Source organism: Saccopteryx leptura, chromosome 3 (genome assembly GCF_036850995.1).
Source record: "Saccopteryx leptura isolate mSacLep1 chromosome 3, mSacLep1_pri_phased_curated, whole genome shotgun sequence".
Classification (NCBI taxonomy): domain Eukaryota; kingdom Metazoa; phylum Chordata; class Mammalia; order Chiroptera; family Emballonuridae; genus Saccopteryx; species Saccopteryx leptura.
The window spans coordinates 207,738,284-207,765,044 of NC_089505.1; the positions used below are offsets into that span (position 1 = coordinate 207,738,284).

The window sequence follows — 26,761 nt, forward strand, 5'->3', positions numbered from 1 at the left end:
TCCCGGAACCTGCAAAGGGAAGGCTCCCTCTCCCCGGAAGCCCCGCGAGCCTCTACACCGCCCCCCAGCTTCGGCCACGCCCCCCAGCCGAAGGTCCCGGCCGCCACGCCTCTTTGTCTTCTATTTGATTTCAGCGCGCGCCAAGTCTGAGGGAGGCTGTGATTCGTTAGAGCGTAGCAAACCTCCCGTATGATTGGCTGGAAATAGCGAGAGGGTGGGGCTAAGGCCGCGGCGGCATGAAAAACTACAGGAGGCTGATGCTGATTGGCTTCCTCAGAAATAGAAGGCGGAAGCAGGCGCTGGGGTGGGACGCGGAGAGAACGCGATGGAATTAGTTACGTGTCCAGAGCACGGTGAGGGGCCGGGGCCCATAGGGTCTCTCGAGTCTGTTCACCTTTCGTGGCGTGATGATTGTCCACCTTCTCTCCTCAGGGACCTTCTGCTTTCTGAAGACCGGCGCCCGCGATGGCCCGAATAAAGGGAAGAGCTTCTACGTGTGTCGGGACGACAGATGCACCTTCGTGCAGGCCACCGAGTAGGTCTTTAGCTGGACACGACTCCTGGCGGCCGCGCGGGCCGCCCTGGGAGGAACCGCTGGGTCTCCGCGCCCGGCTTCACGGGAGCTAGAAGCCAGGGCCCTTCAAGTAGTTGGTAATCCTAGGACCGCGTGGCGTGTTGGGGAGATGCCCCGCCCCTGCTTGTGTCCCGAGGCTGGTTCCATACCCTCTCAGGGCCGCCGAAAGCTCTATAGTAGAGGACAGGCCACGTCTAGATATCTTGGGTCTTTTCCACCTCTGGGTTTCTATTTATTTGTCTGGCCTAGGCAGCTTCTCTTGCTCGAACATTTCCCGCTCTCCTTAACCCCACTTTAGTGAGGGCCTGCAGGCATCGTAGAAATTTGTTGGTCCTTGTTTTACACTGGTTTTAAGGTGAACTGGCTTTTAAATATTTAAGGGTAAAACGCTGCCATGGCCCCATCTAAAAATAGGATTCTCTGCATTTAAGTGGTGAGAATGATAATCCAAAGAAACAAGTTACTTTAGGGATTAACACTGAAAGAAAATCAGATAATCTGATTGACCACTCTAGTTTTACAAAATTGAAAGCTGATACCCAGAAATATTAAGCATCTTCTTTAAAATAAGAAAAGTTAATACTATTCTCAGAATGTGAATGTTTTCACACTGCCAGCTGTCCACAGGCAACTTGAAAACTATCACATTATGAAATACTTTTTTCCTGCTCTCTACTGAACTTGATAGAGAAAAGTACTTGTTCTCCATATCGTGTAAAGCACATAATGGATGTGAATCCATTATAATCCATAGAAAATCAAGTATTTTTTAACATGTGCAACTTTTCCAAGAATGTATTTTCTTACCCCTTGGTTTTACATTAAAAAGAACATACCCTTACATAGAGTGCCATTTATACAAATGTACTGCTATACAAACTAGTACAGTAATATTTTACATGAAGATAGTAATTTGATAAACTTGATTTAGTTGAAGTATGTTGTAACCAGAATATTAGCAAAATAAATAAAAAAGTGCCACAGGTCATAGAATAAAGTACTTCACTTAAATCTTTTATTCTCAAATGTCAAATTCTCTCATAAGTTGGAAGAGAGGAGTTAAATTTATGTTAAGCATGAACAAATTAGGTTGTGTTGCTACAGTAGACATATGAACAACACTAACTCAAAGCAAACGGTATTAAAGGAAAAAGGATAATGGAAGAACCTAGGGAAAATTCACAGCTGGTCTAGATCCTTCAGACATTTCCTGGCGTCTCACAGTGTAAAGGTCGCATACCACGTATAGTTTTAAACTTTTGAGTCATTTGGAAAAAGATTCCATCATGCATTAATTGGAGGGAGTGGGCAAAGATGAAAGCTGTGGACCCTTTCCCAGAGGAGTGCACAGACCAAAATGTGGCATTTACAAACTCAGTGGAGATCATACAGGGACTCAAGTTTAAAACTGGTAGGTTGGATTTAATTTTAGGATGTTGACTTCTTTGCTTCCTAAAACAGCATTTTAATATTTTCCCTCTAGCATTCCTGTTTCTCACTGTTTATTGCATGAGGGCTTTGTGGTCGAGCTTCAGGGCTTATTTCCACTACAGGGCATGAAAGAATATAGGTAAGTGTCCAAAAGGAATATCTAAGTGTATTTGCTTTTTTAAAATTTTGCCTGGAAAAGTTAGAGCCAAGTATGTTTTCCTAGGATTGACAATTCGTTATTAATCTTTTTTTCTTAACTAGTATTTCTATATGTATTGAATATCGTGTAAGCTATTACTCCCTCACTGTGAAAAATTTCAGGGTTCAACTGCTCTACCTTTGTCCCTCTGCAGCTCTCAAGTGGCCAATGACACCCGCCCACCAACAGTCATTAACTTGCACTAACTTGTCAACTTTCTCATTCTGGTAGTAGAATGAGGCAATGTGTAAAAATGTCTGACATATGTTAAATACTCAATAAATGTTAGTTGCCCTTTTTATGGGAACTCAGAAGAATACTGAGGCAGGAAAGTCTATTATAGATGATGGATGACATTCATCAGGAGTACTGAAAGATAAGTAGGAATTCACAAGGAGCAGGAAAGGAGTCATATTTAACTGATTAATACCCTGTGTTAAGGTACAGAGAGAGGCATGAAATAATGGAATTACAGGCATTTGGTTTAGTGACAATTTAGCATATGTTTGAGTAATGCAGTGGTTTTCAACATTTTAAACTTGGGGACTGGTGAAAATAGAGAATTATTTTGGGGACCACTAAGGCAGAAATCACCCTGAGCATAAATGAATTTGACTAAGATCACTGTGCCTATAATCTTCATACACTATCAGGGTGGTTAACTGGCGGACCGGCATGAGATTTCTGGCAGGTTGGCATCGGTCTGCAGATGGGTGGTTGAAAAACTGGAGTAGAGACTTCAGAATATCAGGCTGACCAGGAAGGCAGGAGCCAGGTGTTACGGTCTTTGTATGATATTCTCTGCAGTTTGGAATTTATATATTCTAGATTGATTCCCTCCCCTCCCCAAAATAGAGACATTCAAGTGCCATCTTCACAATCCATTCATGCCTGAATACTGCCTGTTTTATTTTTCTTAAATTGAGCTACGCGCACAATAAAATGAACAGATTTTAACTGTTCAACTTTTTAAATTTTGAGAGATGTATGTTTAACTCATCCTTACGACTAAGGCTCCAGTCAAAATATGGAATATTTCTATTACCCCGTTCAGTGCCATTGAACTCCCTTCTAGTTAAGCCCTTCCTCCACCATAAGCAACCACTGTTTTGATTCATATTGTGTGTGTGCTTTCTTGTCTGACTTCTTTTATGTAACAATATCTGAAATTCTCCATCTGTTTGTGTGTGTCAGTAATTCATTCCTTGTTATTGCTGAGTTGAATTCTAGTTTATGAATTCCACAGTTCGTTTCATGTGCTCATTTGCCATCTGTATATCTTCTTTGGTGAAATATCTATTTAAGTCTTTTGCCTATTTTTTCAATTGAAATTTTATTGAGATAATTGTAGATTTACATGCAGTTCTAAGAAATAATACAGATAGGTCCCCCTGTAGACTTTATGTAATAGTAACATTTTGCAAAATTTTGTGTAATATTACTAGAATGTTGATTATCAGTACAATTTACTGATCTTATTTGTAAAGAGTTTTACTTATACTAATTTGTGTATGCATATACATTTAGTTCTATATGATTTTATCATATAGTTTTGTATATTCACTGTGACAATCAAAATATTGAACAGTTCAGTTACTGCTAGAACCTTCCTGTTGTCCTTGTATAACCATACCCACTTCCCTCCTACTGCCCCCTCCCTCCTGGCAACATTGAATCTGATCTCCATTTCTTTCTTCTTTTCCCATGAGAAGAGGGGAGCTAGAGAGACAGACTCCCACATGTGCCCTGACCAGGATCAACCCAGCAGTGCCCTCCCCCCATCTGGGGCTATATACTACGCCCATCTGGGGCCATGCTCACAACTGAGCTATTTTTAGCACCTGAGGTGGCAGCTCCACAGAGTCCTCCTCAGTGTCCTTGCCAGTGCCCTTGAACCAATTGAGCCATGGCTGTGGGAGGGGAAGGGAGAGAGAGAAGGGGGAGGAATAGAGAAGCAGATGGTCATTTCTCCTGTGTGCTCTGACTGGGAATTGAACCCAGGGCATCCACACGCCGAGCTGATTCTCTACCACTGAGCCAACTGGCCAGGGATTGATTTCCATTTCAAATATATTACATAAGTGGAATCATACAGTATGACTTTTGGGGATTTATATGTACTGTATTTTTAAAAATTGTGTTGTCTTTTTATTATGCAGTTGAAGGAGTGCTTTATATATTGTCTATATAAGTCCTCTGGCAGATACATATATTATGAATATTTTCTCCTGTTTATGGTTTTCATTTTCTTAACTGCAGTTTTGAATTTTTATAAAATTTAGTTTATTATATTTTAGTGGTTTGTACTTTTTGTCTTCTCTCTGAGAAATCTTTGCCTACCCAAGATCACAAATTTCTCCTGTGGTTTCTTCTAGAAGTTTTATAGTTTTGCTTCTGGCTTCTTTTGTTTGTTTGTTTAGTTTGTGGTCGACCTCAAATTAATTTTGGGATAGGAGTAGTTTATTTCTTTTTCTGTGTAATAGTGAACGAATGTTACTCAGTTGTTTCTGCACTGGTTTATGAAGATGTTCCTTTTTCCTTGGAAATGCTTGTAAAAGATCAGTTGATCACCATGTATGGGTCTGTTTCTGGACTTGCTAATCTGTTTCATCGATCCCTTGCCTATCCTTACACAATTGGATAAGATAGTATGAGTCTTCCAATTTTATTTTTCAATATTGGCTATTCTTGGTTCTTTGCATTTCCATATAAAATATAGAATCAACTTTTTAAATTTCCTTAGAAAGCCTGTTGGGATTACACTGAATTTATATAAATCATTTTGGGGAGAACTGTCATTAATATTAATCTTCCATTTCATGAGCATGATGTATTTATTTCTCTTAGCATTGTTTAATAGTTTTTATTATGGAGTTCTGTGCCCTTATAACTAATTTTAGCCCTCAGTATTTCTTTTTTTTTTTGGTATGTGTGTGGAGAAGCAGATGGGCGGTTCTCCTGTGTGCCCTGGCCAGGAATCGAACCCGGGACTTCCACACGCTGGGCAGACGCTCTACCGCTGAGCCAACTGGCCAGGGCCTATTTCTATTTTTTGATGCTGTTATAAATGGGATTTAAAAATATTTTACTTTTGATTGTTTTAAAAAATAACACTTTTCAATTGTTTAAAAAAATACCACTTTTTGATTGTTTTCTGCTTATACATTGGGGCCAGTAAACTAGTACCTGAAACCAGGATGTCCCCCTGACACCTGAAACCATTTGGATACTACTGGGGGTCCTCTACTATGCAGAAACACTGTTGTAGGTGGTTGGGAACCACTGAGAATTTTTGATGCAATTTGCATTAAAAGAACAACTATGGAGGATAGACGAGAGAGTGAAGATAGTTGGTGGCAAGGGGACCACTGAAATAATAGCTACTATTGAATGTCTACTACATAGCATAATCATTATTTCTTATTGTCATAGATTCTGCTGCGATAGGTTTCAGTATCCCTGTTCTTTTTTAATTATTTTTTTTCTCTTCCCTGCCTTATTTTTTTATTTATTCAGAAGTTAACTTTAATAGGTGATATTGATCAGTAAGAGTACATAGGTTTTAGGTAAACATTTCTATAGCATTTGAACTGTTAATTGTGTTGTGTGCCCATCACCCAAAGTCAGTATCCTTGTTTTACAACAGATAAGGAAACATTTAGAGCAGGGGTCCCCAAACTTTTTACACAGGGGGCCAGTTTACTGTCCCTCAGACCATTGGAGGGCCGGACTATAAAAAAAACTATGAACAAATCCCTATGCACACTGCACATATCTTATTTTAAAGTAAAAAAACAAAACGGGAACAAATACAATATTTAAAATAAAGAACAAGTAAATTTAAATCGACAAACTGACCAATATTTCAATGGGAACTATGCTCCTATCACTGACCACCAATGAAAGAGGTGCCCCTTCCGGAAGTGCGGCGGGGGCGGATAAATGGCCTCAGGGGACCGCATGTGGCCCGCGGGGCCGAAGTTTGGGACCCCTGATTTAGAGCATCTAGGAAAGGAATCTGAGGTCGTGTGGTTACAAAGTGGTATTGCTGGGGTTCAAACCTAACTGATAGACAGCTTGGATTTGGATTGAGGCAGTGGCAGTGGAGTTGGATGTGTTCAGACTGCAGAAAACTTTATGAGAGAATTGGTAAGACTTGTTTCCCCGAAGGGCATTGAAGCCCTTTCCTTCCCGAATCCTTGCTCATCAAGAATAGTGATCATGGTGGCCCTGGGTGACTTCCCTAGCTTGTGAGGCTGCAGTGAGGCCATGTGTGATGCATTTAGTCTGGTGTTCAGCTTATTGTCAGTGGTCAGTAAATGGTTGGGTTGCTAAGTTGTTGTTTATGGGTGATAAATATACCGTTAAGCAAGATAGGAAGAAAAGGTAACATCAGTAGAGGATTGGGATGTGGCTTATGCGGAGAGCATTGTGCTAATCCTGTCTTACATGTATGAGAAACCAGTTAGAAGAGTGAGCAACCAACTCGGAAGATAGGTCTAGGCCAGTGGTCAGCAAACCGCGCTCGCAAACCACAGGAGGCTCTTTGGCTCCTTGAGTGTGGCTCTTCCACAAAATACCATGTGGGGGCGGGCAGGTACACCCCACACAATTCATGCATGAGTTGAGTGAGCATGTGGCTCCCCTTTCCCCTCCCCCTTCTCCTTTCCCTTCCCCTATTCCCTCCTCCCCTCCCCTTTCCCCTCCCCCTTCTCCTTTCCCTTCCCCTATTCCCTTCTCCCCTCCCCTTTCCCCTCTCCTTTCCAAGGTAATCACAGCCTCAGCTTTCACATTCTTCATTTTTCAGGTGGGGAAAACAAGGCCCAGAGAGGTTGGGAACCACAAAATACCTTCTGTTTCTTTCTATAGGGGGGGGTGTCCGTGGGTCAGGTGACACAGGATATGCAGCGCAGGGGTGGGGAGGTGCAGGCAATTCATGCACAAGATAAGTGAGCATGTGGCTTGCCAGCTGCACTTAGCTGACCACTGGTCTAGGCTAAACATAGAATTTTGAGAATTATTATTAATATATATTTATACTAGGTAGATGAAGTTGAGAGGTGATCATTATTTTAAAATAGAAAAAAAATTTGCTAAATGAGAAGAAGGCGGGGAGGCGCACACACACAGACTCCCGCATGCACCCAACCGGGATCCCCCCCCCCCCCCCCCCCGCATGCCCACCAGGGGGTCAGGGGGTGATGCTTGGTGTCTCTGGGGCGTTGCTCTGCTGCAATTGGAGCCATTCTAGCGCCTGAGGCCATGGAACCATCCTCAGTGCCCGGGCCAACTTTGCTCCAGTGGAGCCTTGGCTGCGCGGCAGGGGAAGAGAAAGGTAGAGAGGAAGGGGAGAGGGAAGGGTGGAGAAGCAGGTGGTTGCTTCTCCTGTGTGCCCTGGCCGGGAATCAAACCCAGGACTTCCACAGAACAGGCCGACACTGTACTGCTGAGCCAACCAGTCAGGGCCTAAATATAATTTTTTAACCCCAAATCTAAACACTATTACTGGAAGAACTTACTAGAGCTTTTAAAAGGTTGTTTTAGGACAAATAAAATGCAGTTCTGCAACACACAAATTAAAAACAATAAAAATAACAGAAACCATGTGTCCAGATAGATGGTACAGGCTGGAAATTTAAGCAGAAATAGAGCTTATGGATGATAACTTCCTTCATATATAATAAGACATTTAGCCAGAACTCCTGTACTCTGGAGAATGACCTCACAGAATACAGCCTTTCCTTCCCCCAAAATGGGTTTTCTTTTCAAGAACCTAGGATGCTTATATCCTCCATTTAGTACCATTATGTTTAAAGCTTAACCTAAATAGGAGAGAAGTACAGAAGAGTAATGGAGGAGAGATGGGAACCGAGGGGAGGCTAAGATGTTCATTGTTCATACCTTGGAGTGTAGCTGTGTTTGTGTGCAGTTTACCAATTTGAACACCAGATGATACCACGCGCCAGCGTTTGACTGGCCCTCCATGTATGAGCGATAAAGGAAGCTGATAGTCAACAGAACCAGAGGGAAGAACTTATGAATGATTTACTATATAAAAGTGGCACGCCCTGATTTATAAGTGTGGGGACTTGTCATTGAGCTCTTGGGTTCATGTTCTTCTCTTTTTTCTCTCCCCACCCCCAGCCCATTTACTTTTTATTCTCAAGAATATAGGGTCAAAATAGGTAGAAATATTCTTTTCCTATAAATAGTAAAACAAGTTTTAGTTCTTTAAGTAACTGGTTATAGTGGGAGGTTAAAAATATTTTATATAACACTTGAATCTTTGTATGTCTAGAAAATTGCTTGTGTGGTTAGTTTTTGGATAAAATTGGCAAGCAGATTATCTAGCCCAGTGATGATTACTTAGGCTGCTGACAGAGAGGCGCTGGGCATGAACCAGAAGGCCCTCGGGGCCTGCCAGCCCTTGAAGAAGCCCCATCAATAAAGTCAGAACTTGGTAGGTGCTGGAGAGAATCATTCACTGTACTGTACTTTACAGTAGAAGTAATCCTGGTATGTAAAGGATAATAGCCTAAATATGTGTAGCAGTTACTTTTCCCAGTTTGCTTTTTGTCTTTGAATTTGCTTATAGTATTTTCATCATATGGAAGTTTAAGACTTAAATAGTTGAAATGAATGAATGTCACCTGCAGGGTTTTATGTCATGCTAAGAAAAGCCTTCACAAGGATTATAAAGATATTTATCTGTGTTTTTCCTAGGATACTTCTGTTTCATTTTTTACATTTCCATTTTTGTTTCATCTTGGGTTTTAGTGTAAAAGCAATGAACCCGTATTTCTAAGTGCCCTATGACAGAACTGGGATAAAATTAGACATAGGAAGGTTGCTGAGCAGTTTCTGTCTGTACATATTAGAATACTAAATTGGATGTGCTCAGGTGCCAGATGCTTCTGTGACTTTAAGACCTACAGTAGGGGATTTATGGCTGATGAGAAAGTAGAGCAGGGGTAGTCAACCTTTTTATACGTACCGCCCACTTTTGTATCTCTGTTAGTAGTAAAATTTTCTAACCACCCACCGGTTCCACAGTCATGGTGATTTATAAAGTAGGGAAGTAACTTTATAAAGTTTATAAAGCAGAGTTACAGCAAGTTAAAGAATATACTAATAATTACTTACCAAGTTACTTTATGTCAGATTTTTGATAAGTTTGACAGAAAAATCTTTATAAAACAACTTACTATAGTTAAATCTATCTTTTTTTTTTTTTTTTTTTTTTGTATTTTTCTGAAGCTGGAAACGGGGAGGCAGTCAGACAGACTCCTGCATGCGCCCGACCGGGATCCACCCGGCACGCCCACCAGGGGGCGATGCTCTGACCATCCGGGTGTCGCTCTGTCGCGACCAGAGCCACTCTGGCGCCTGGGGCAGAGTCCAAGGAGCCATCCCCAGCACCTGGGCCATCTTTTGCTCCAATGGAGCCTCGGCTGCGGGAGGGGAAGAGAGACAGAGAGAAAGGAGAGGGGGAGGGGTGGAGAAGCAGATGGGCACCTCTCCTGTGTGCCCTGGCTGGGAATCGAACCTGGGACTTCCGCACGCCAGGCTGACGCTCTACCACCGAGCCAACCGGCCAGGGCCAAAATCTATCTTTTTATTTATACTTTGGTGCTTCGCTACCGCCCACCATGAAAGCTGGAACGCCCACTAGTAGGCGGTAGGGACCAGGTTGACTACCACTGAAGTAGAGGATTCAGACTTAAACTTGGCCTTGAATGACCTCTAGAATTTGGATAGAGAAAAGGACAAGGAAGAGTTCCAGGCTATAAGCAGCAGTATGGGTATACGAATAAGCCTCTTTTACTACTAACAGAGAGACAAAAGTGGGCAGTAGGTATAAAAAGGTTGACTACCCCTGCTCTACTTTCTCATCAGCCATAAATCCCCTACTGTAGGTCTTAAAGTCACAGAAGCATCTGGCACCTGAGCACATCCAATTTAGTATTCTAATATGTACAGACAGGAACTGCTCAGCCACAGGAGTGGACTCATGGTTATTTATTAAGTCCTTAATATGGGTCAGACTTTGGTCTGATTTTTTTTTTGTTTGTTTGTTTGTTTTTTTTGGTGACAGACGGAGAGAGAGACAAATAGGGACGACAGGCAGGAAGGGAGAGAGATGAGAAGCATCAGTTCTTCATTGTGGCTCCTTAGTCTCCTTAGTTCATTGATTCCTTTCTCATATGTGCCTTGACCAGGGGACTATAGCAGAGCGAGTGACCCCTTGTCCAAGCCAGTGACCTTGGGCTCAAGCCAGCGACCGTGGGTCATGTCCATGCTCAAGCCAGCAACCCTTTGCTCAAGCTGGTGAGCTCCTGTTCAAACTGGCAACCTCGGGGTTTCGAACCTGGGTCCTCTGTGCCCCAGTCCAATGCTCTATCCACTGCGCCACCGCCTGGTCAGACTTTGGTCTGATTCTTTTATCCTTGTGTTAATGCATTTGCTCTTCACAGTGACCAAGTAAGATAGGTACTTTTACTTTTTTTTTTATCATTTTACAGAGAAGTAAATTGCCACAGTCAAATAAGGTGTCTTCATTTTCAGAGCTAATTATATGGTAGGGCTGGGGGGTTCAAACCAGCCTAGGATGGTTGTGGAACCTGAAAGAATCCCAGCCTGGCTGACTGTGAGGCTGAGTGGACAGTCAACCTTTAGTAAGAAAGGAGGATTTGCCTTCTGATGAAGAAGATAAACTTGAAGAGATCTGGCTTCCCCTAACTGGTTTCTTCATCATTGTTTATAACCAGTGTCCTGGAAAATATTTAACTAATATACTGCAGAAATGACATTGTTCTTCATTGTGGAATCAGTATTTGCTTTCTCTGTGAGAATATCGTTTCACTGCTTTCTTGGTTAATTTACAATTTAATAAACATAGCAAGCTTTTTAACCTGAATAAAAACAAACTCTGCCAGATTGATTTTAATAAAAATGTAAGTAAAAGCATTTTTAGCACTGTGCCCACCACATATAGTAGATGCTCAGTATGCAGCGTTTTCTTCCTTCTTTCTCTAAATCCTTCTCCGGAAAGTCCACATATCTTGGGCTATAACATAGATACTACATATTTATGAAATGTTCTTTCAGTAAAGATTCAAGTACTTGATACACTTTAACAGCAGCAATTCATTCTTGATTTATTTTGATAAGTATTAGTACTCCCTCATAGTAGTCAGTACTTTGAATTTTTATGCATTCCAAGCATTCCAGAAATTTTATTACATATGTTCAATATAATAGTCTATTCTAGAGAGAAAATTTTAAAGAGACCATTTTACTTTTAAAAATGTATGGGCTTGGGCCCTGGCCGGTTGGCTCAGTGGTAGAGCATCGGCCTGGCGTGCAGGAGTCCTGAGTTGATTCCCGGCCAGGGCACACAGGAGAAGCAACCATCTGCTTCTCCACCCCTCCTCCTCTCCTTCCTCTCTCTCTCTCTTCCCCTCCCGCAGCCAAGGCTCCACTGGAGCAAAGTTGGCCCGGGTGCTGAGGGTGGCTCCATGGCCTCTGCCTCAGGCACTAGAATGGCTCTGGTTGCAACAGAACAACACCCCAGATGGGCAGAGCATCGCCCCCTGGTGGGCATGGGCATGCCGGGTGGATCCCGGTCGGGCGTATGCGGGAGTCTATCTGACTGCCTCCCCATTTCCAACTTCAGAAAAATTAAAAAAAAAAAAAAGAAAAGTAAAAATGTATGGGCTTGAAGGGGAAAATGTACTTGTATGAGAGGCTGGGCCTATTTTCTTTTTAGCTTGACTTTTTGGCTTTGATTTTTTTGTGTGACAGAGAGAGAGAAGGGGACAGATAGGGACAGACAGACAAGAAGGGATAGATGAGAAGCATCAATTCTTCATTGCGGCACCTTAGTTGTTCATTGATTGTTTTCTCATATGGGCCTTGATGGGGTGGGGGTGGGCCTTCAGCAGACCAAGTAACCCCTTGCTCAAGCCAGCGACCTTGGGCTCAAGCTGGTGAGCCTGCACTCAATCCAGCAACCTCAGGGTTTTGAACCTGGGTTCTCTGAGTCTTAGTCCGATGCTCTATCCACTGCACCACCACCTGGTCAGGCTTGGCTTTGACTTTTTAGCTTGACTTGTCTATTTTGGACTTCTTTCTTTGCTTACATGTACAGGTAAAGGGATGGGCTTGAGGGGTCGAGACCTGCTCAGGATTTATTTTCATTTAGGACTTGAATTGTGATGGTTTATGTTGAATATCAAGGGACTAATTTAAGAAGTTAGAAAATGAACAAGAAATTAAACTGAATGAAAGCAGAAAAAAGGAATTAATATAGGTAAAATTATTTAATGAGTTAGAAAACAGCAAAAAGAGTACTAATAAAATCCAGAAGCTAAATGATCAAGAAAAACAGAGAAGGCGCTAATACACACTATGAGAAATAAGTTACCCTACAGATATATTCTTTTTTTTTTTTTTGTATTTTTCTGAAGCTGGAAACGGAGAGGCAGTCAGACAGACTCCTGCATGCGCCTGACCGGGATCCACCTGGCACGCCCACCAGGGGGCGATGCTCTGCCCATCCGGGGCGACGCTCTGTTGCAACCAGAGCCACTCTAGTGCCTGGGGCAGAGGCCAAGGAACCATCCCTAGCGCCCGGGCCATCTTTTGCTCCAATGGAGCCTTGGGTGAGGGAGGGGAAGAGAGAGACAGAGAGAAAGGAGAGGGGGAGGGGTGGAGAAGCAGATGGACGCCTCTCCTGTGTGCCCTGGCCAGGAATTGAACCCGGGACTCCTGCACGCCAGGCCGACGCTCTACCACTGAGCCAACCGGCCAGGGCCAGATGTATTCAAACACATGTAAAATGACATGTGCATAAGGTTATTTGTTGTGACATTGCTTCTAATAGTAAAATATTGGAAACAACCAAAGTGTCCATCAAGAAGGGTCTGCTCCTGGCTAGATAGCTCAGTTGGTTAGAGAATTGTCCTGAAGTGCAGAGGTTGGCAGTTCAATCCCCAGTTAAGGTGCATGCAGGAACAGATCGACGTTTCTGTCTCTCTCTAAAAGCAATAAAAAAATAAACATTAGAAAAAAGAGGTGTCTGATTATATAGATAATGGGACATCCACATAGTGGGAACTTGTGTAGTTGTGTATAAAACTACAGCTATTTAAAAAGTATATATATGTATAAATATAGGGTATGGTAAGGGGGTGCTTTTCAATGCCATTTTATAGTTTCTGATAGAATATATTACCTATTTAAACAGTTAAATAAAATATGTATTTTAAAGCTTTTATTTAACTGATTAAAAGCCTTTGAGGAGTTATTTTAGGTAAGGAAAAAAATCAATTTGGCCCATTTAATTCAGCAATACTTAACTATTATGAACAAAAGGCAAGGCATAGTTAGAAATAAAGAGATCATATAGGGTTATTGTCTTCGGTTGTTGAAAATAAGAGTCAGGGAGATAGGTACAAATGTAATACAACTACAACAAAAATGCAAAAGCCTTGCAGTGAAGGAGGAGAGGAAGTTAGGAAAACCTTGCAAAGGAGGATCACTTGAACTGGACATTGAGGCACCTGAAGGACTTTAGCAGCTAGTAATGGAGGAGGTGGTAGGCAAACAGGGCAAAAGAGGGCATCCTTTGGGTGGAGGGAGGCACACACACAAAGTCTGGTAGGCTGGTGAGTGCGTGGTTACTTTGTGAATGGGGCAGTATACACATGTTTACATAGCTGGAGTGTAAGCCAGGGGTCCCCAAACTTTTTACACAGTGGGCCAGTTCACTGTCCCTCAGACCATTGGAGGGCCGGACTATAAAAAAAACTATGAACAAATCCCTATGCACACTGCACATATCTTATTTTAAAGTAAAAAAAAAAAAAAAAAAAAAAAAAAAAACGGGAACAAATACAATATTTAAAATAAAGAACAAGTAAATTTAAATAGACAAACTGACCAATATTTCAATGGGAACTATGCTCCTCTCACTGACCACCAATGAAAGAGGTGCCCCTTCCGGAAGTGCGGCGGGGGCCGGATAAATGGCCTCAGGGGGCTGCATGTGGCCTGTGGGCCGGGCCGTAGTCAGTTTGCACTGGCATATAAAACTGTATTCAGTCTTTTTTAATGGAAGATTGCAATTATATACAAAAGTAGACAGGATAGAATAATGCAGCACATGAGCTTCAACTATTACCAGCTCATGGCTAATTTTGTTCCCTATATTCCCTGTCCACTCCATTCCCCACCTCCTGCCTTACTTTGAAACAGATCCCAGATACATAATTTTTTCTATAAACATTTTAGTGTGTAGCTTGAAAAGCTGTGGACTCTTCTGTTTTTTTTTTAAACCAGTTGGTGTATAAATTTGTTAGATTCATGAATGTCATAAATTTATTTTTTCATAGTTTTTGTTTGTGTATGTCAAGATCCAAATAAGGTCTACAAATTGCAATTGATAGATATTTCTTTGAAGTCTCTTAAATATCCCTTCCATCTTTTTTTTTCTTTTTTCTTTTTTCTTTTTTTTTTTTTTTTTTCATTTTTCCGAAGCTGGAAACAGGGGAGGCAGTCAGACAGACTCCCGCATGCGCCCGACCGAGATCCACCCAGCATGCCCACCAGGGGGCGACGCTTCGCCCCTCTGGGGCGTTGCTCTGTTGTATCCAGAGCCATTCTAGCACCTGAGGCAGAGGCCACAGAGCCATCCCCAGCGCCCGGGCCATCCCTGCTCCAATGGAGCCTCGGCTGCGGGAGGGGAAGAGAGAGACAGAGAGGAGGGAGAGGGGGAGGGGTGGAGAAGCAGATGGGCGCTTCTCCTGTGTGCCCTGGCTGGGAATCGAACCCGGGACTTCTACACACCAGGCCGGTGCTCTACCGCTGAGCCAACCAGCCAGGGCCCATCTTTCTTTTCTTGTAACTTGTTGAAGGAATTATATTGATCATATAGCATTTCCTGCTGTCAGGACTTTGCAGATTATATCTGCATGGTCTAGTTTTACATGTTTCTCTGTTGTTTGTACAATATTTACTGTAAATTGATCATTGGATCTAGACGTTTCACCAGATTTAGGTTAGTTTTTGTTTGTTTTGTTTTGGCTTGGTTTTTTGTTTTTCTTGCTTTTAACTCTATACTATAGTTAAAAATTATGTAGTTTAACTTTATAGGTAGTACTGTGGCTTCCCATCGGGGGCACATAATGTCTGGATCTCTCTCTTTTTCTGATTTAAGCAGCCACTGCTGTTCAATATCTTCATTTCAGTCACTCTTTACAGAGTAAAAAGAAGAAACTAGTGAATATCCTTTGATTACCATGACATCCCTATTCTTTCACTTTTCAGCCTTTATAAAAACCTGTGCAATAGACAACTTTTAAAGGTACATATAAGAATAATTGGGCCTGAGCTGTGGTGTCGCAGTGGATAAAGTGTCGACCTGGAAATGCTGAGGTCGCCAGTTCAAAACACTGGGCTTGCCTGGTCAAGGCACATATGGGAGTTGATGCTTCCAGCTCCTCCCCCCTTCTCTCTCTGTCTCTCTTTCTCCTCTCTAAAAATGAATAAATAAAATAAATAAATTAAAAAAAGAGAATAATTGGTTTCTAGCAACGTTTCAAAACCAATATCAAGTAATTGTAAAAATGTTTCCTTGGATTAAAAACAAATTTATCTCTTGCTTTAATGAATTTTCACAGCCTTGATTATCTGTATTTTATACTTTATTAGATTGTTCTTCCGATGTATCAGAAGTAAGGCCAAGGGGAGACAATGGTGTGGATATATCCCATGGCAGGTAGGAATTCATCTCCTGTTTTCAAACCTACTATGATAAAACTGTGGCCTCACCTGGAAAGGCCTTGAAGTCCAGCATAAACTGGTTGGTCTTCATTATGCTGTCTCTGAAAGGCAGTTCTTTTCTTTAAGGAAGGTAGACCCTGTTGGGACTTTTACTTCAAAGGACTGTTAGATTATATTCAAGATTCAATTATCTGTCTCCTATTTTACTTACCTAAATATTTTCTGAGGTCTTAAATGTAGTCAGTATTCTTCTACTTAGGCAAAATTTTAGATTTACTTGACTAACCTCAGCATTTTTTATAAACTGATACCTCTTGATAGAGGTATAAACTGAGTGTAATTTATAAGCTCCTAAGAATATGAAAATGAGGAGAGCTCATACCAATATCCAGTACATGAGAAACTAGGCCTAGGGAGATGACAAGACTTGTTTTGATGGAAAGATAGCTTGAACTTACGATTCTAGATTCCCACAGTGAAACCTTCCTGAAGCCAAATCAGGTAAGCATGGGACATTATGGTTTGGGGAAAGGTTCGTCTTGAGAGAATACTTTTTCCTGAAAAGTTTACATTGTGACTGTCGCTATTGGAAAAGCACTTTGATTTTGTCACTACATTTCCTTGAGGCCTGGGAAAGCAGTGATAGTGGACAGAGACAGAACCAAGCTCTGAAGTGCTGATAAGAAACAAGTACTTCATGAGTTTGACATATAGCCTTTTCTAGAGACAGAGATGTTCCTGGGCTTGTTCAGAAATATTGGACTGCTTCTACTGTTTCCATTTCCTTTGGGGGGGAAAAGGCATGTTAGACATGAAGTTTGCATTAATATCTTATATTAAAATTATGTTCTTTGTCCTGTAGGATCCTGATTCCAAAGAGTGTTCTGTAACCAGTAAATCTCAGCACGTGTCTGAGCCATTTTGTCACCCTTCTACCCAGCAAAGAAACCCATTCAAGGTACTTGATGAGAATCAAGAACTGTCCCTGTGGAAACAGTTCATCAAAAGTGAAGATGAGGAAAAGATGGCTGATAAGAAGCAGAGGGAAAAGGGAGACTCACTCCTGGGTCCAAAGGAGGAGCAGAAGCCCGAGTCTAACAGCCGGAGGGAGAAAGATCTCTCACCTGGTCTGGTGGTAAAGGAAAAGTCAGCAGGTCAGGAGAAACCACGAGGGGAGAAAACCAAGCGTCCATGTGAAGCACAGGAGATTGAAGGGACGCACGACAGAAAGCTTTCTGAGATCAGACACAAGCAGTGCCATGGGAGTGAGCTGGGAAAACCACCTGCGTCTCCTTGGGAGAAACGAGCTGGTGAGGTTTATGTCCAGAAAGGCTCGGAACCTCCTAGAGAAAAGGCAGCCAAGCCTTTGCCTCAAATTGTCCATAGCCATAGCCCAATGAACAAACCCCCAGAAGGGGAACAGCTCAGCAAGGACCCAAGCGGGGAGGCTAGGGAAACGAAGGTGGAGGACAAGCTGAGCACGCAGCCCACCCAAGCGAAGCTGCTCCTGGGGCATTGCCAGGCACAGATGGAGGGCCATCATGCACCTGCTGCAAAAGGACTGGCCACCCAGTCTGTGCTGCCGGCCGAAGGGCCTCCCCTGGGAGACAGACCAGAAACAGACACGAGCAGCAGTGACAGTGAAGAAGACGATGCTGTTACTGTTTTCTCTCAGCCAGGGAACCCCTTGCTTTTAGACAAGGCTGTGGACTCACAGAAGAAGGAGAACCTTCAATTGCCTTGTCAAACTGTGCATAGAAAAATGTCTCCTGCCTCAGGTGTTTCCAAGAAGGTTGAACCTTCAGACCTAGCGGCCCGGCATGCGTACCTCACAAGCCAGCTGAAACAGAAGAAGGTAACTGCTGGCTTCTGCTGGGTTATGAAGGTCAGGGCTTTGCTTACTCTGCACAGATACGGACTTCACAGATGAGTTAAAGATGTTAATATGAGCAATGTTCTATAGGTAGGTGTTTATTTCTGCCTTTTCCTATGTTTATATTTTCAGGATTGGTAAGTCAGTTGGGTTTTCTAAAAAAAAGTTTTGAGCCTGACCAGGTAGTGGTGTAGTGGATGGAGCGTTGGACTGGGATGCAGGGGACCCAGGTTTGAAACCCTGAAGTAGCTGGCTTGAGTGTGGGCTTATCCAACTTGAGCGCAAGGTCACTGGCTTGAGCTTGGGATCATAGGCATGACCCCATGGTCCCTGGCTTAAGCCCAAGATCACTGGCTTGAGCAAGGGATCACTTGCTCTGTAGCCTCCTGGTGAAGGTACATATGAGAAAGCAATCAATAAACAACTAAGGTGCCGCAACGAAGAATTGATGCTTCTCATCTCTGTTCCTTCGTGTCTGCCTGACTCTGTCTGTCCCATTCTCTGTCTCTCTCTCTGTCTCTCTCTCTCTCTCTCTCTCACACACACACACACACACACACACACAGTTTTGATGTTCACACATATAGTTAAAAGACCATAATTTTAGAGGTTGAGCATTTTAGGTATTTTAACTGGAAGCTATCTTTCTAACAGCTTGACAGGAGCAGTTCATTTTATTGGATGTTTTTCAGAGCACACTGTCATCAGTGAACATTCAGGTCCTTCCAGACAGAGGTCAGAAGTTGCTCAAGCAAATTCAGGAGTTGGAGGAAGCACTCAGTGCTCTCAACCTCTCCCCAGAGCAAGGTAAAGTGGGGGATGTCCCAGAACTGGGGCTTGCATGAACTTTACGAGAGACGTTTGAGAAGCCATCTTGATAAACAATGTTGATTTGTCCACCTTCCCATTTTATTATTTTGTTTCTGAGCTTCCTTTTAAATTACACCTATAACTTATAAAAGCTTTCTCCTATTTCCTGTGGACTGAACTCTCTTTCCCATTGTTTTATGCACCTGTTTAAGTGTTGCACTCTCTAGGGTGTCTTCCCTAGCCCAACTCATTGGAATGGTGGTCATTCCAACTCTCTCTTATCCTCACTTCATACATGTAATTCTTTTACTTTTCTGAACTTTGATCTGTTCTTCCCTTGGTTTTTGTTTTTTTTTGTTTGGTTTTTTTTTTTTTTGTATTTTTCTGAAGCTGGAAACGGGGAGAGACAGACAGACTCCCGCATGCGCCCGACCGGGATCCACCCGGCATGCCCACCAGGGGGCGATGCTCTGCCCCTCTGGGGCGTCGCTCTGTTGTGACCAGAGCCACTCTAGTGCCTGGGGCAGAGGCCAAGGAGCCATCCTCAGCGCCCGGGCCATCTTTGCTTCAATGGAGCCTCGCTGCGGGAGGGGAAGAGAGACAGAGAGGAAGGAGAGGGAGAAGGGTGGAGAAGCAGATGGGCGCCTCTCCTGTGTGCCCTGGCCGGGAATCGAACCCGAGACTTCTTCACGCCAGGCCGACGCTCTACCACTGAGCCAACCGGCCAGAGCCCTTCCCTTGTTTTTTGAACAGGCACTGATGAGAAGAGTAACAGTCAAGTACCACAGCAGAGTGACTTCACCAGAACTACTGCTGACCCTCCCTACCTGGTACCACCCAGACCCCTGCAGGGTCAGGATCTCCAGGCTCTGGGTTCTCTAGGACCAAAGGCTGCCTGCCTTGTAGCTGCTGGACAATCCAGTCAGTTCTGTGGAGGTGAGATCCAAGGGCCTGGCTCTGTTGTGATTAGTTATACCATTGAGGTAAAGTTCTGCCTAGTTGTCATCTTTGTGCCTGTGTGAAGCGAGAAGCCATTCCTGAGTTGTAAGTTGCCCGTGTAAGAAAGGTTGCAGTGCTCAGCCAGGCTTTGCAGTGTTACTGAGATCTGTGAGAACAGATTCTGTGTCTGCCTTGTTCTCTGACCTTGATCATCAGTCAGCCCAGTGGCTGCACATAGGTCTTATCTAATAAATGTGAATGAAAACTTGAACTCACATCATTATGAAGTAGGTAGACCAGCAGATACAGTTGTATTCCTTCCTTTTGTGTGTTAAGGCATAGCAGAGGAATGATATGACTGACGACCGATAGCAGTAGACCCACCAAGAGCAGTAACACCCCGTCTAGCTGCGTGTTTCCATCCTGAACTCCAGAAGACAGTGAATTCAGATGCAACTGCAGAATGAAGATCCTAAGTAGAGCCTCAGATCTGTAATAGAATCTGTTGGAGTGCTAATCATGAGACAGGAACTCAGGTTGGCTGGCAGTGACCAGCAAAGCTAAAGCCAGTTTTCTTCCACATGACTAAGAAGTGTTAGAGATAAAGAACAGGAAAAGGAGAGGAACAAGCAAAGAGTAAGGAAGATAGGGGAGGAAGTTGGAGAGCTGTAGCTCACAAAGGGGTGTAGACTCCACGCCAGATGAAGCCAAGGTCAGTCTAAAGCGGGCAGAGAACATGTGCTTGTTAAATAGCCTGGTAGTCATGGATATGCGGGACTGTGGGAGAACATTGTTGGGTTACAGCATCACCCTGTACTCATAATGGGGACTAAGTCACCTAAAGGAAAATTAAATTATGTTGGATTGTTAAGGTCAGAAAGTATGTGCTATGGTTTGGAAAGAATTCCATTAAAACAGTTTTCCTTTTGAAAACATTTTAATATTTAAATGCTTAATGTTTATTGGTCTAAACACCTCTCATTTGAATATTTCATTTCTAAAAGTGTAACCAGCTGAAGTGCCTGCACTTATTAACTACACTAGAAGTTTCTAGAATGAGTGGGCTGCTGGCCTGACATATGTCCTGCCTAATCCTCACCTTGCTCAGCCTTTTCTATTGCTGACATCTTTGCCCCCAGCCCCAGGGATGGATCATTTCTTTCTTTTCTTTTTTTAAATGTTTATTTTTTATTGATTTTAGAGAGAGATAGGACCATCAAATCTGCTCCTGTATGTGCCCTGAGTGGGGATTGAACCGGTACTCTCTCTACTTCAGGATGACGCTCTAACTAAACCAAGCTGTCTGGCCAGGGCAAGGGATCTTTTTTTTTTCTCTAAAATACTAATGGCATTATATTTTCCTCTGCTACCTCTTCAAAGCTGGAAAATCCTACCAGAAATAATGATAGGTAATCTTATTTTTTTCATTTTCCTTAATAATTATTTTGTCCTTTATTACATGATTAGAAAAATAAAATAGACAAATAATGGGCTTAGAGGAGCCGTGGAGCTAGGAGAATTTGGAAGCATAGATTTTTAGTCCAGTGTTGTATGTCAGCTATAACTGAAAATAAATTTTAAAAAAGAATTTTTAGTTCATACAGATTCATCATTTGGCAAATAACAAATTGCCCTTTTGCAGCTATAGTGAAGACATGATATTTGTGACACCTTTAGGTGACACCTCTCTGTCGACAGGCCCTACGAACCAAGGTCACCTTCATGCCGTGTGGAAAATCACCAGTGAAGCCATTGATGAGCTGCATCGATCACTCGAGTCACGTCCTGATGAGACAGCTTTGGTTGAGGATCCAGATGGGTTGAAAGTAAGCCAGGAAGTGTCCTGTTAGTGTCCTAGTGCTCATGAAGAGGGTGACCATTGTGAGACAGCTCAGCAGAGTGCCATTCTGATGTGTTTCCTACAGATAATGCTTTAGTGGTTTCAATTGTGTGGATCCCTTTATACTTAAAACCCACATATCAATGGCCCCATGCATTTCAGATTCACATTGTTCCAGGGTCAACTATGTTTTTGATGCAGGTTTGGGAATTCATGTGTGGAGGACCAATTATAAGTTGTATGTAGATTTTTGACTGTGGTCCTTGGCACTCCCAACCCCCACATTGTTGAAAGGTCAATTCTCCCTGTCTATAGCAGTAATGGATTTACTTAATGACCTTCGGTGGGTGTCACAAGAATGCAAAGGAATTGCTACTCTTAAAGAGCTAGTTGGGGTGAAAGTGCACATACCACATTACATAAAGCAATCAGAAATCGACTTAGAGACAAAGAGAAAATGGGCATTGTAAGGTGCTGTAGAATGTATGCACAGTGCAGAAGGGATTCAAAATGAAGGAAAGTCACTCTAGGTCTAGGTCAGTAATTGTTGCCTGCCTACTTTGTGCCTTGAAGCTGCAGGCCTGAAGATGGCTGGGAGGAGGGACACTCCAGTTAGAGGGATGGTGGTTAGAGGGAAAAGACAGAGGTCAGTATTAGTAAATAATGGCAGGGTGGCATCAATATCTGAGCTAGGAGCAGCCGGTGGCACTGCTGAGTAGGAAGACTCCCTTGCTGTGGAGCCTGGCATTAGTGAATGAGTTAGATCACTGAGAAGTGATTTGGGGAGATTCCTAGGCTAGAGAATTTTGAACAGGTGTATTTTATGAAGACTATTTTTGTCACGGAGTACAAGATAAACTGGAGTAGGAAAAAATTAGAGAGACGGGTGCCAGGTAAAAGGCTGTTGAAAATTATGGCTGACAGTGCAGTCTGGGATGTGGTAATGAGAGTGAGATTTTAAGAGGTAAGGGAAGCCAGCAGAGTGGCTGGTGAAAGCAGAGTGTTCGGTCAGAGGTGCTGCCTTTGGCTGGTTAGGAGACAAACCAGGACTCTCACTTGCAGGTGAGAGAGGGCTCTTAATAGACATGGTGGGCATAAATCACACTGTCCTGGGCAGAACAGCATGTATGGATACCCCAGGTGACAGCTTGAAATCAAGGACTTCACAGTGGAAAAGGCAGCTTATATGACATCTGGAATACTGGGAGGAGCACTTACAAAAATAAAAGAGTGGGCAGTAGTAGCCATGTAGCCAGGATCCAAGATAGCCTCTCATGAGGAGTTAATGCTTAACTTCTGGTCATTATTTTTGTCAGGTCCCTTTGCTTCAGCACCAGAAGCAGGCATTAGCCTGGTTACTATGGCGAGAAAGTCAGAAGCCACAAGGAGGAATTCTGGGTAAGTCTGGTATTATGGAAAGAGCCAACAAATATATTGTATTGTTTCATTTGATCCTCTCAACAACTCTGTGGGGTTGTTGCCCCCCTTTTGCAGATGAGAAAACTGAGTTAAGAATGGTTAAAGAGCATGCTTAGGATGCTCAGCTGTAGGTTCAGTCAGGTCTTGATTGCAAGCAGTAGAAACTGAACCCCGGCTGATTAAGCAGGGACAGTTCAATCCCTTGTGGCCCACAGAATCTCCGGGACATGTGGAGGGCCAGACTGGAGGCCAAAGCCAAGTCGTAAGCCAGTGTCTGGAAACTGTCATGTCTGCTTTGCTTCATCAGGTGCTGCCACCCCCACATCAGACACTTTGTTTGCACCCCTTCTTGCAGAAAGGATTTCTTAGGGAGACTGTTTTCTGAAGTTGCTTGCATCTGAATCGAAGTCTTGTGTGAGTCCATGTGGTCTGGAGCCGGGTCATGTTGCTAGTGCCCCAGCTGCAGGGGAGCCTACGAAGCTAGTGTGTCAGGTTCTGCTTTGGAGACCTGCCAAACTGGATTTTCCAAGGTGCTCAAGTTCTAGAGAACATGACAGTAGTAAGGGGCTGTGTTGGGAGTCCCCGAGACCACGTCCATTTAATGATTTGCTAGGAGGACGTACAGCCTATAGTCATACTCATGGCTAAAATGTATTACAAAATAAAAATAACAAAGTTGTTTTGATTTTATACAAATTAAAGTCAATAAAGGGAAAAGGCAGATGGGGTGAAGTTGAGGGGAGGCCTTTCTCGGGGGGTCACACAGGGCACACTTATTTTTCCCTGGAGTGCGATGTGACAGCACATGGGGAACACTGCCAACCGGGGGGGGGGGGAGCTTGTTGGAGATTCAGTGCTCGCAGTTTTTGCTGGGAGCTTCAACTGCTCCCCTTCTCCCGGAAGGAAAGCAGGTAGTCAGCATAAACCACGGTGTTTGTACAGACAGGGTAAGCACAGTGAGCCACCCTTGTCAGTATGGGAATGGTGGGACCCCTCCTGATATTCAGGTTCCCAGATGCCATCTGAGGGCCAGGCTTGTAAGCTGTTATTGCAGGAGGTAGCTATGTCACCTCTTTTTCTCCACAGCAGCAGAGCCAGAATTTGAACCAGAATTCACACTGTGGCATTTTACTTCTACTTATTTTAGACTAATTATTTAAACTGTTGAAATGAGGATAATATTTTATGGGGTATAAATAGTAAATTTGATAAGATCAGTTACAGCTCTTGAGGAATATTAACTTCTGCCTCCCTCTGATGAATAAATTAGGGGACGGAGGGCTTTTGGAGTTAACTGTAACTCCTGAAATGTGGGAGCACCATTAAGTAGGTAGTAGGATATATTTCTTTTCTTGGAGCTGATTGTGTCTTTGCCCTAAGTAATTAACTCTCCTGTTTTTATTCTTGTTTTCCAGCAGATGACATGGGATTAGGGAAAACCCTGACAATGATCGCACTCATCCTGGCCCAGAAGAATCAAGAGAAAAACAAAGAAAAAAACGAAAACATGGTCTTGACTTGGCTTTCAAAAGATGGTATTCAGTTCCTTCATAGCCTGCTGTTTTCTACATCACATGAGCCAGGGGACGGTGAAAACTTGCAGCTACAAAAATGCACCTTTGGTCACATTTAATTAAAATATTGGAAATCTATCATTAGACTACTCTCCTATGGTCCATTTCTGATGCTGAATTTGCTAATTTAAGTGATTATTTTCCTCTTTTAATAAAAATTTAGTTTGACCGGTGACTAGAAAAATTTTATGGAGAAAGCTAAGGCCCTAGAAGCCTTAGTCTAATATAATGATTATTTTAGTTAATGTTGAGGATATAACTGTAGGATAGATCCATATTAGTTAGTGCATTATTTTTTTAAGGAAGATATGTCACATTTTTAGATTTTAGCCACTGTAGCAGAAGCTGTTTTGCATGTATCTGAAATTCCAGAAGTTTCCAGATTCTAGACAATTTCTATCTTATTTCAACTTCTGTTTTATCATGTAATGACTATAAGTACTTTAAAAGTTCTATAGAGTATTTGTAGACAACACCACATGTATCTTGGAGCTATACAAATATATAATACTTTTTAGTTGACTAGCTAGTTAAAAAATTGGTGATCTTCTGCTCTTGGCCTCTGATGATTGCTCTTGCAGCTGGATCCTGTGTCCCTGTGTGGAGTAGTGGCGTGTATGTGCGCGCACACACACACGCACACACACAAAGGGATGAGGGGCAGTGGTACAAATACTCCGTCACTAACTGGTTCCAAAGTAACATTTGCTCAGTCTTAGGGGGTTTTGTACTTATAGTTTAATGTAGATGAAATTAAGTTACGCTTTTCAGAAAAAAAATAATGACACTCCCCCATAAAGCCCAAGACGTGTTAGGATATGATCCAGTTTGTACCGTCTGGCCACTGAAACTGCACTGGTTCTTATTTTTTTCTAGACTGAGTTTGTGTACTATCCACTTTCCTCTCCCTTTTTAGCCTCTCTCCGTCTGACACCTTTATAGGGGGAAATAAGAAGTAATTGTTTTGCATTAAAGGGTCATCTCTTCCATTTTCCATTCTACTATAAGCTCTGTGTAGAAATAAGGGCAACAGTTGTTACTGATTTCAGTTGAGAAAAAGGTAATTTCTCTGTAAGAAGTTGAAGGCTATTTAATGGGTGTAACTAGGTGTTGGTTTCTCCCCCCTCTTGAGACTCCACTGAGTTTACTTCCAATGGAACACTTATCATCTGTCCTGCTTCCCTGATCCATCATTGGAAAAAGGAGGTGGAGAAGCATGTGAGCAACAGCAAACTAAGAATCTGTCTCTACCATGGACCAAACCGGGAGCAGCGTGCCAAAATGTAAGCGCAAAAATATTGCAATCTCTGGGAGGTGCTCAGCATCTTGGCTTAAGAGGCTGTATTGATCGTACCTGCTTTCCCTGAGGTTTCGTTTAATAGGGACTAATGATACTGTCAAGGCCAAAGGCACTCTCATCACCCAACATCCCTCACCTGTATTAACAGATACCTCTTGAGAGGAAGCAAGGTTCTTTTGCTATATCCTTGTCACTATCTGCAGCCTTGTGAGCAGGCCTGGGATGCCCGTGTTGTCACTAGGTAGCAGCAGCACTCCCTGGTAGAGGAGACTGTGTCACAATTATTTCATGTTTGTGAATTTCTGGTTCCATACTCATGTTCTTTTCTGTTAGTGTGAATGGAACTAGCCGAGTCTTACAAAGCATCTTAATATAATACTAATGAACAGTTGATATAAATTGGCTATGTTTTTATGACAGTACACTGAGGTCCCAGGTTTGAAACCCTGAGGTCGCAGGCTTGAGCACGGGCTCATCTGGTTTGAGTGCAGGCTCGCCAGCTTGAACATGGGACCATTAACATGATCTGAAGGTCTCTAGCTTGAGCTAGGGGTCATTGACTCAGCTTGAGCCCCACCCCCACCCCCTTCAAGGCACATATGAGAAGCAACCAGTGAACAGCTAAGGTGATGCAACTATGAATTGATGCTTCTTATCTCTCTCCCTTCCTATCTCAAAAAAAAAAAAAAAAAAAAAAAAAAAGAGAGAGAGAGAGCAGGGCAGTCGTCTCTCGGGTAAATTGCCAGATTAGTGACTCTTGTAACACCAAGTGTCATGCCTGAGAGTCACTTCAGCAGACCAAGGGCATTGGCAGCATTGGCAGCATTGGCAGGCCTGCACACATCTCTGCAGAGACTGCTGTAAGTGGTTTGACTTTGTTCTAGATTTTTATCTAGAAGTAAATTATATCTCATTGGACTTGCACTTTGATCAGACCTGGTTTGGTGTTCAGAGTGTACTAGTTGACTGGTTGAAATCATTCTCAGTTGTAATTTATATGATGTGAAGGCCACATGT

At 42.9% G+C, this 26,761-nt stretch overlaps 1 protein-coding gene across 7 annotated transcripts in view; it reads left to right on the forward strand.

Annotated features, from left to right (window-relative positions):
* The first annotated feature begins 276 nt into the window (after window positions 1-276).
* TTF2 (transcription termination factor 2) overlaps window positions 277-26,761 on the forward strand; it is a 44,634-nt gene continuing 18,149 nt past the window's right edge. For 2 of the 7 annotated variants that reach the window (XR_010750318.1, XM_066377259.1), the window contains exons 1-11: window positions 277-353; window positions 433-535; window positions 2,058-2,144; window positions 15,918-15,984; window positions 16,852-17,844; window positions 18,555-18,669; window positions 19,426-19,608; window positions 21,289-21,437; window positions 22,768-22,849; window positions 24,286-24,405; window positions 25,577-25,727. Coding sequence is in view for 6 of the 7 variants with exons in the window: in XM_066377259.1 (XP_066233356.1) it covers window positions 326-353; window positions 433-535; window positions 2,058-2,144; window positions 15,918-15,984; window positions 16,852-17,844; window positions 18,555-18,669; window positions 19,426-19,608; window positions 21,289-21,437; window positions 22,768-22,849; window positions 24,286-24,405; window positions 25,577-25,727 (2,078 nt within the window). In the remaining variant the exon portion in view is untranslated. Of the gene's footprint in view, window positions 354-432; window positions 536-1,856; window positions 1,986-2,057; window positions 2,145-15,917; window positions 15,985-16,851; window positions 17,845-18,554; window positions 18,670-19,425; window positions 19,609-21,288; window positions 21,438-22,767; window positions 22,850-24,285; window positions 24,406-25,576; window positions 25,728-26,761 lie in introns of those variants that run through there. The other 5 variants (XM_066377264.1, XM_066377260.1, XM_066377261.1 and 2 more) reach the window with 5 other exon arrangements.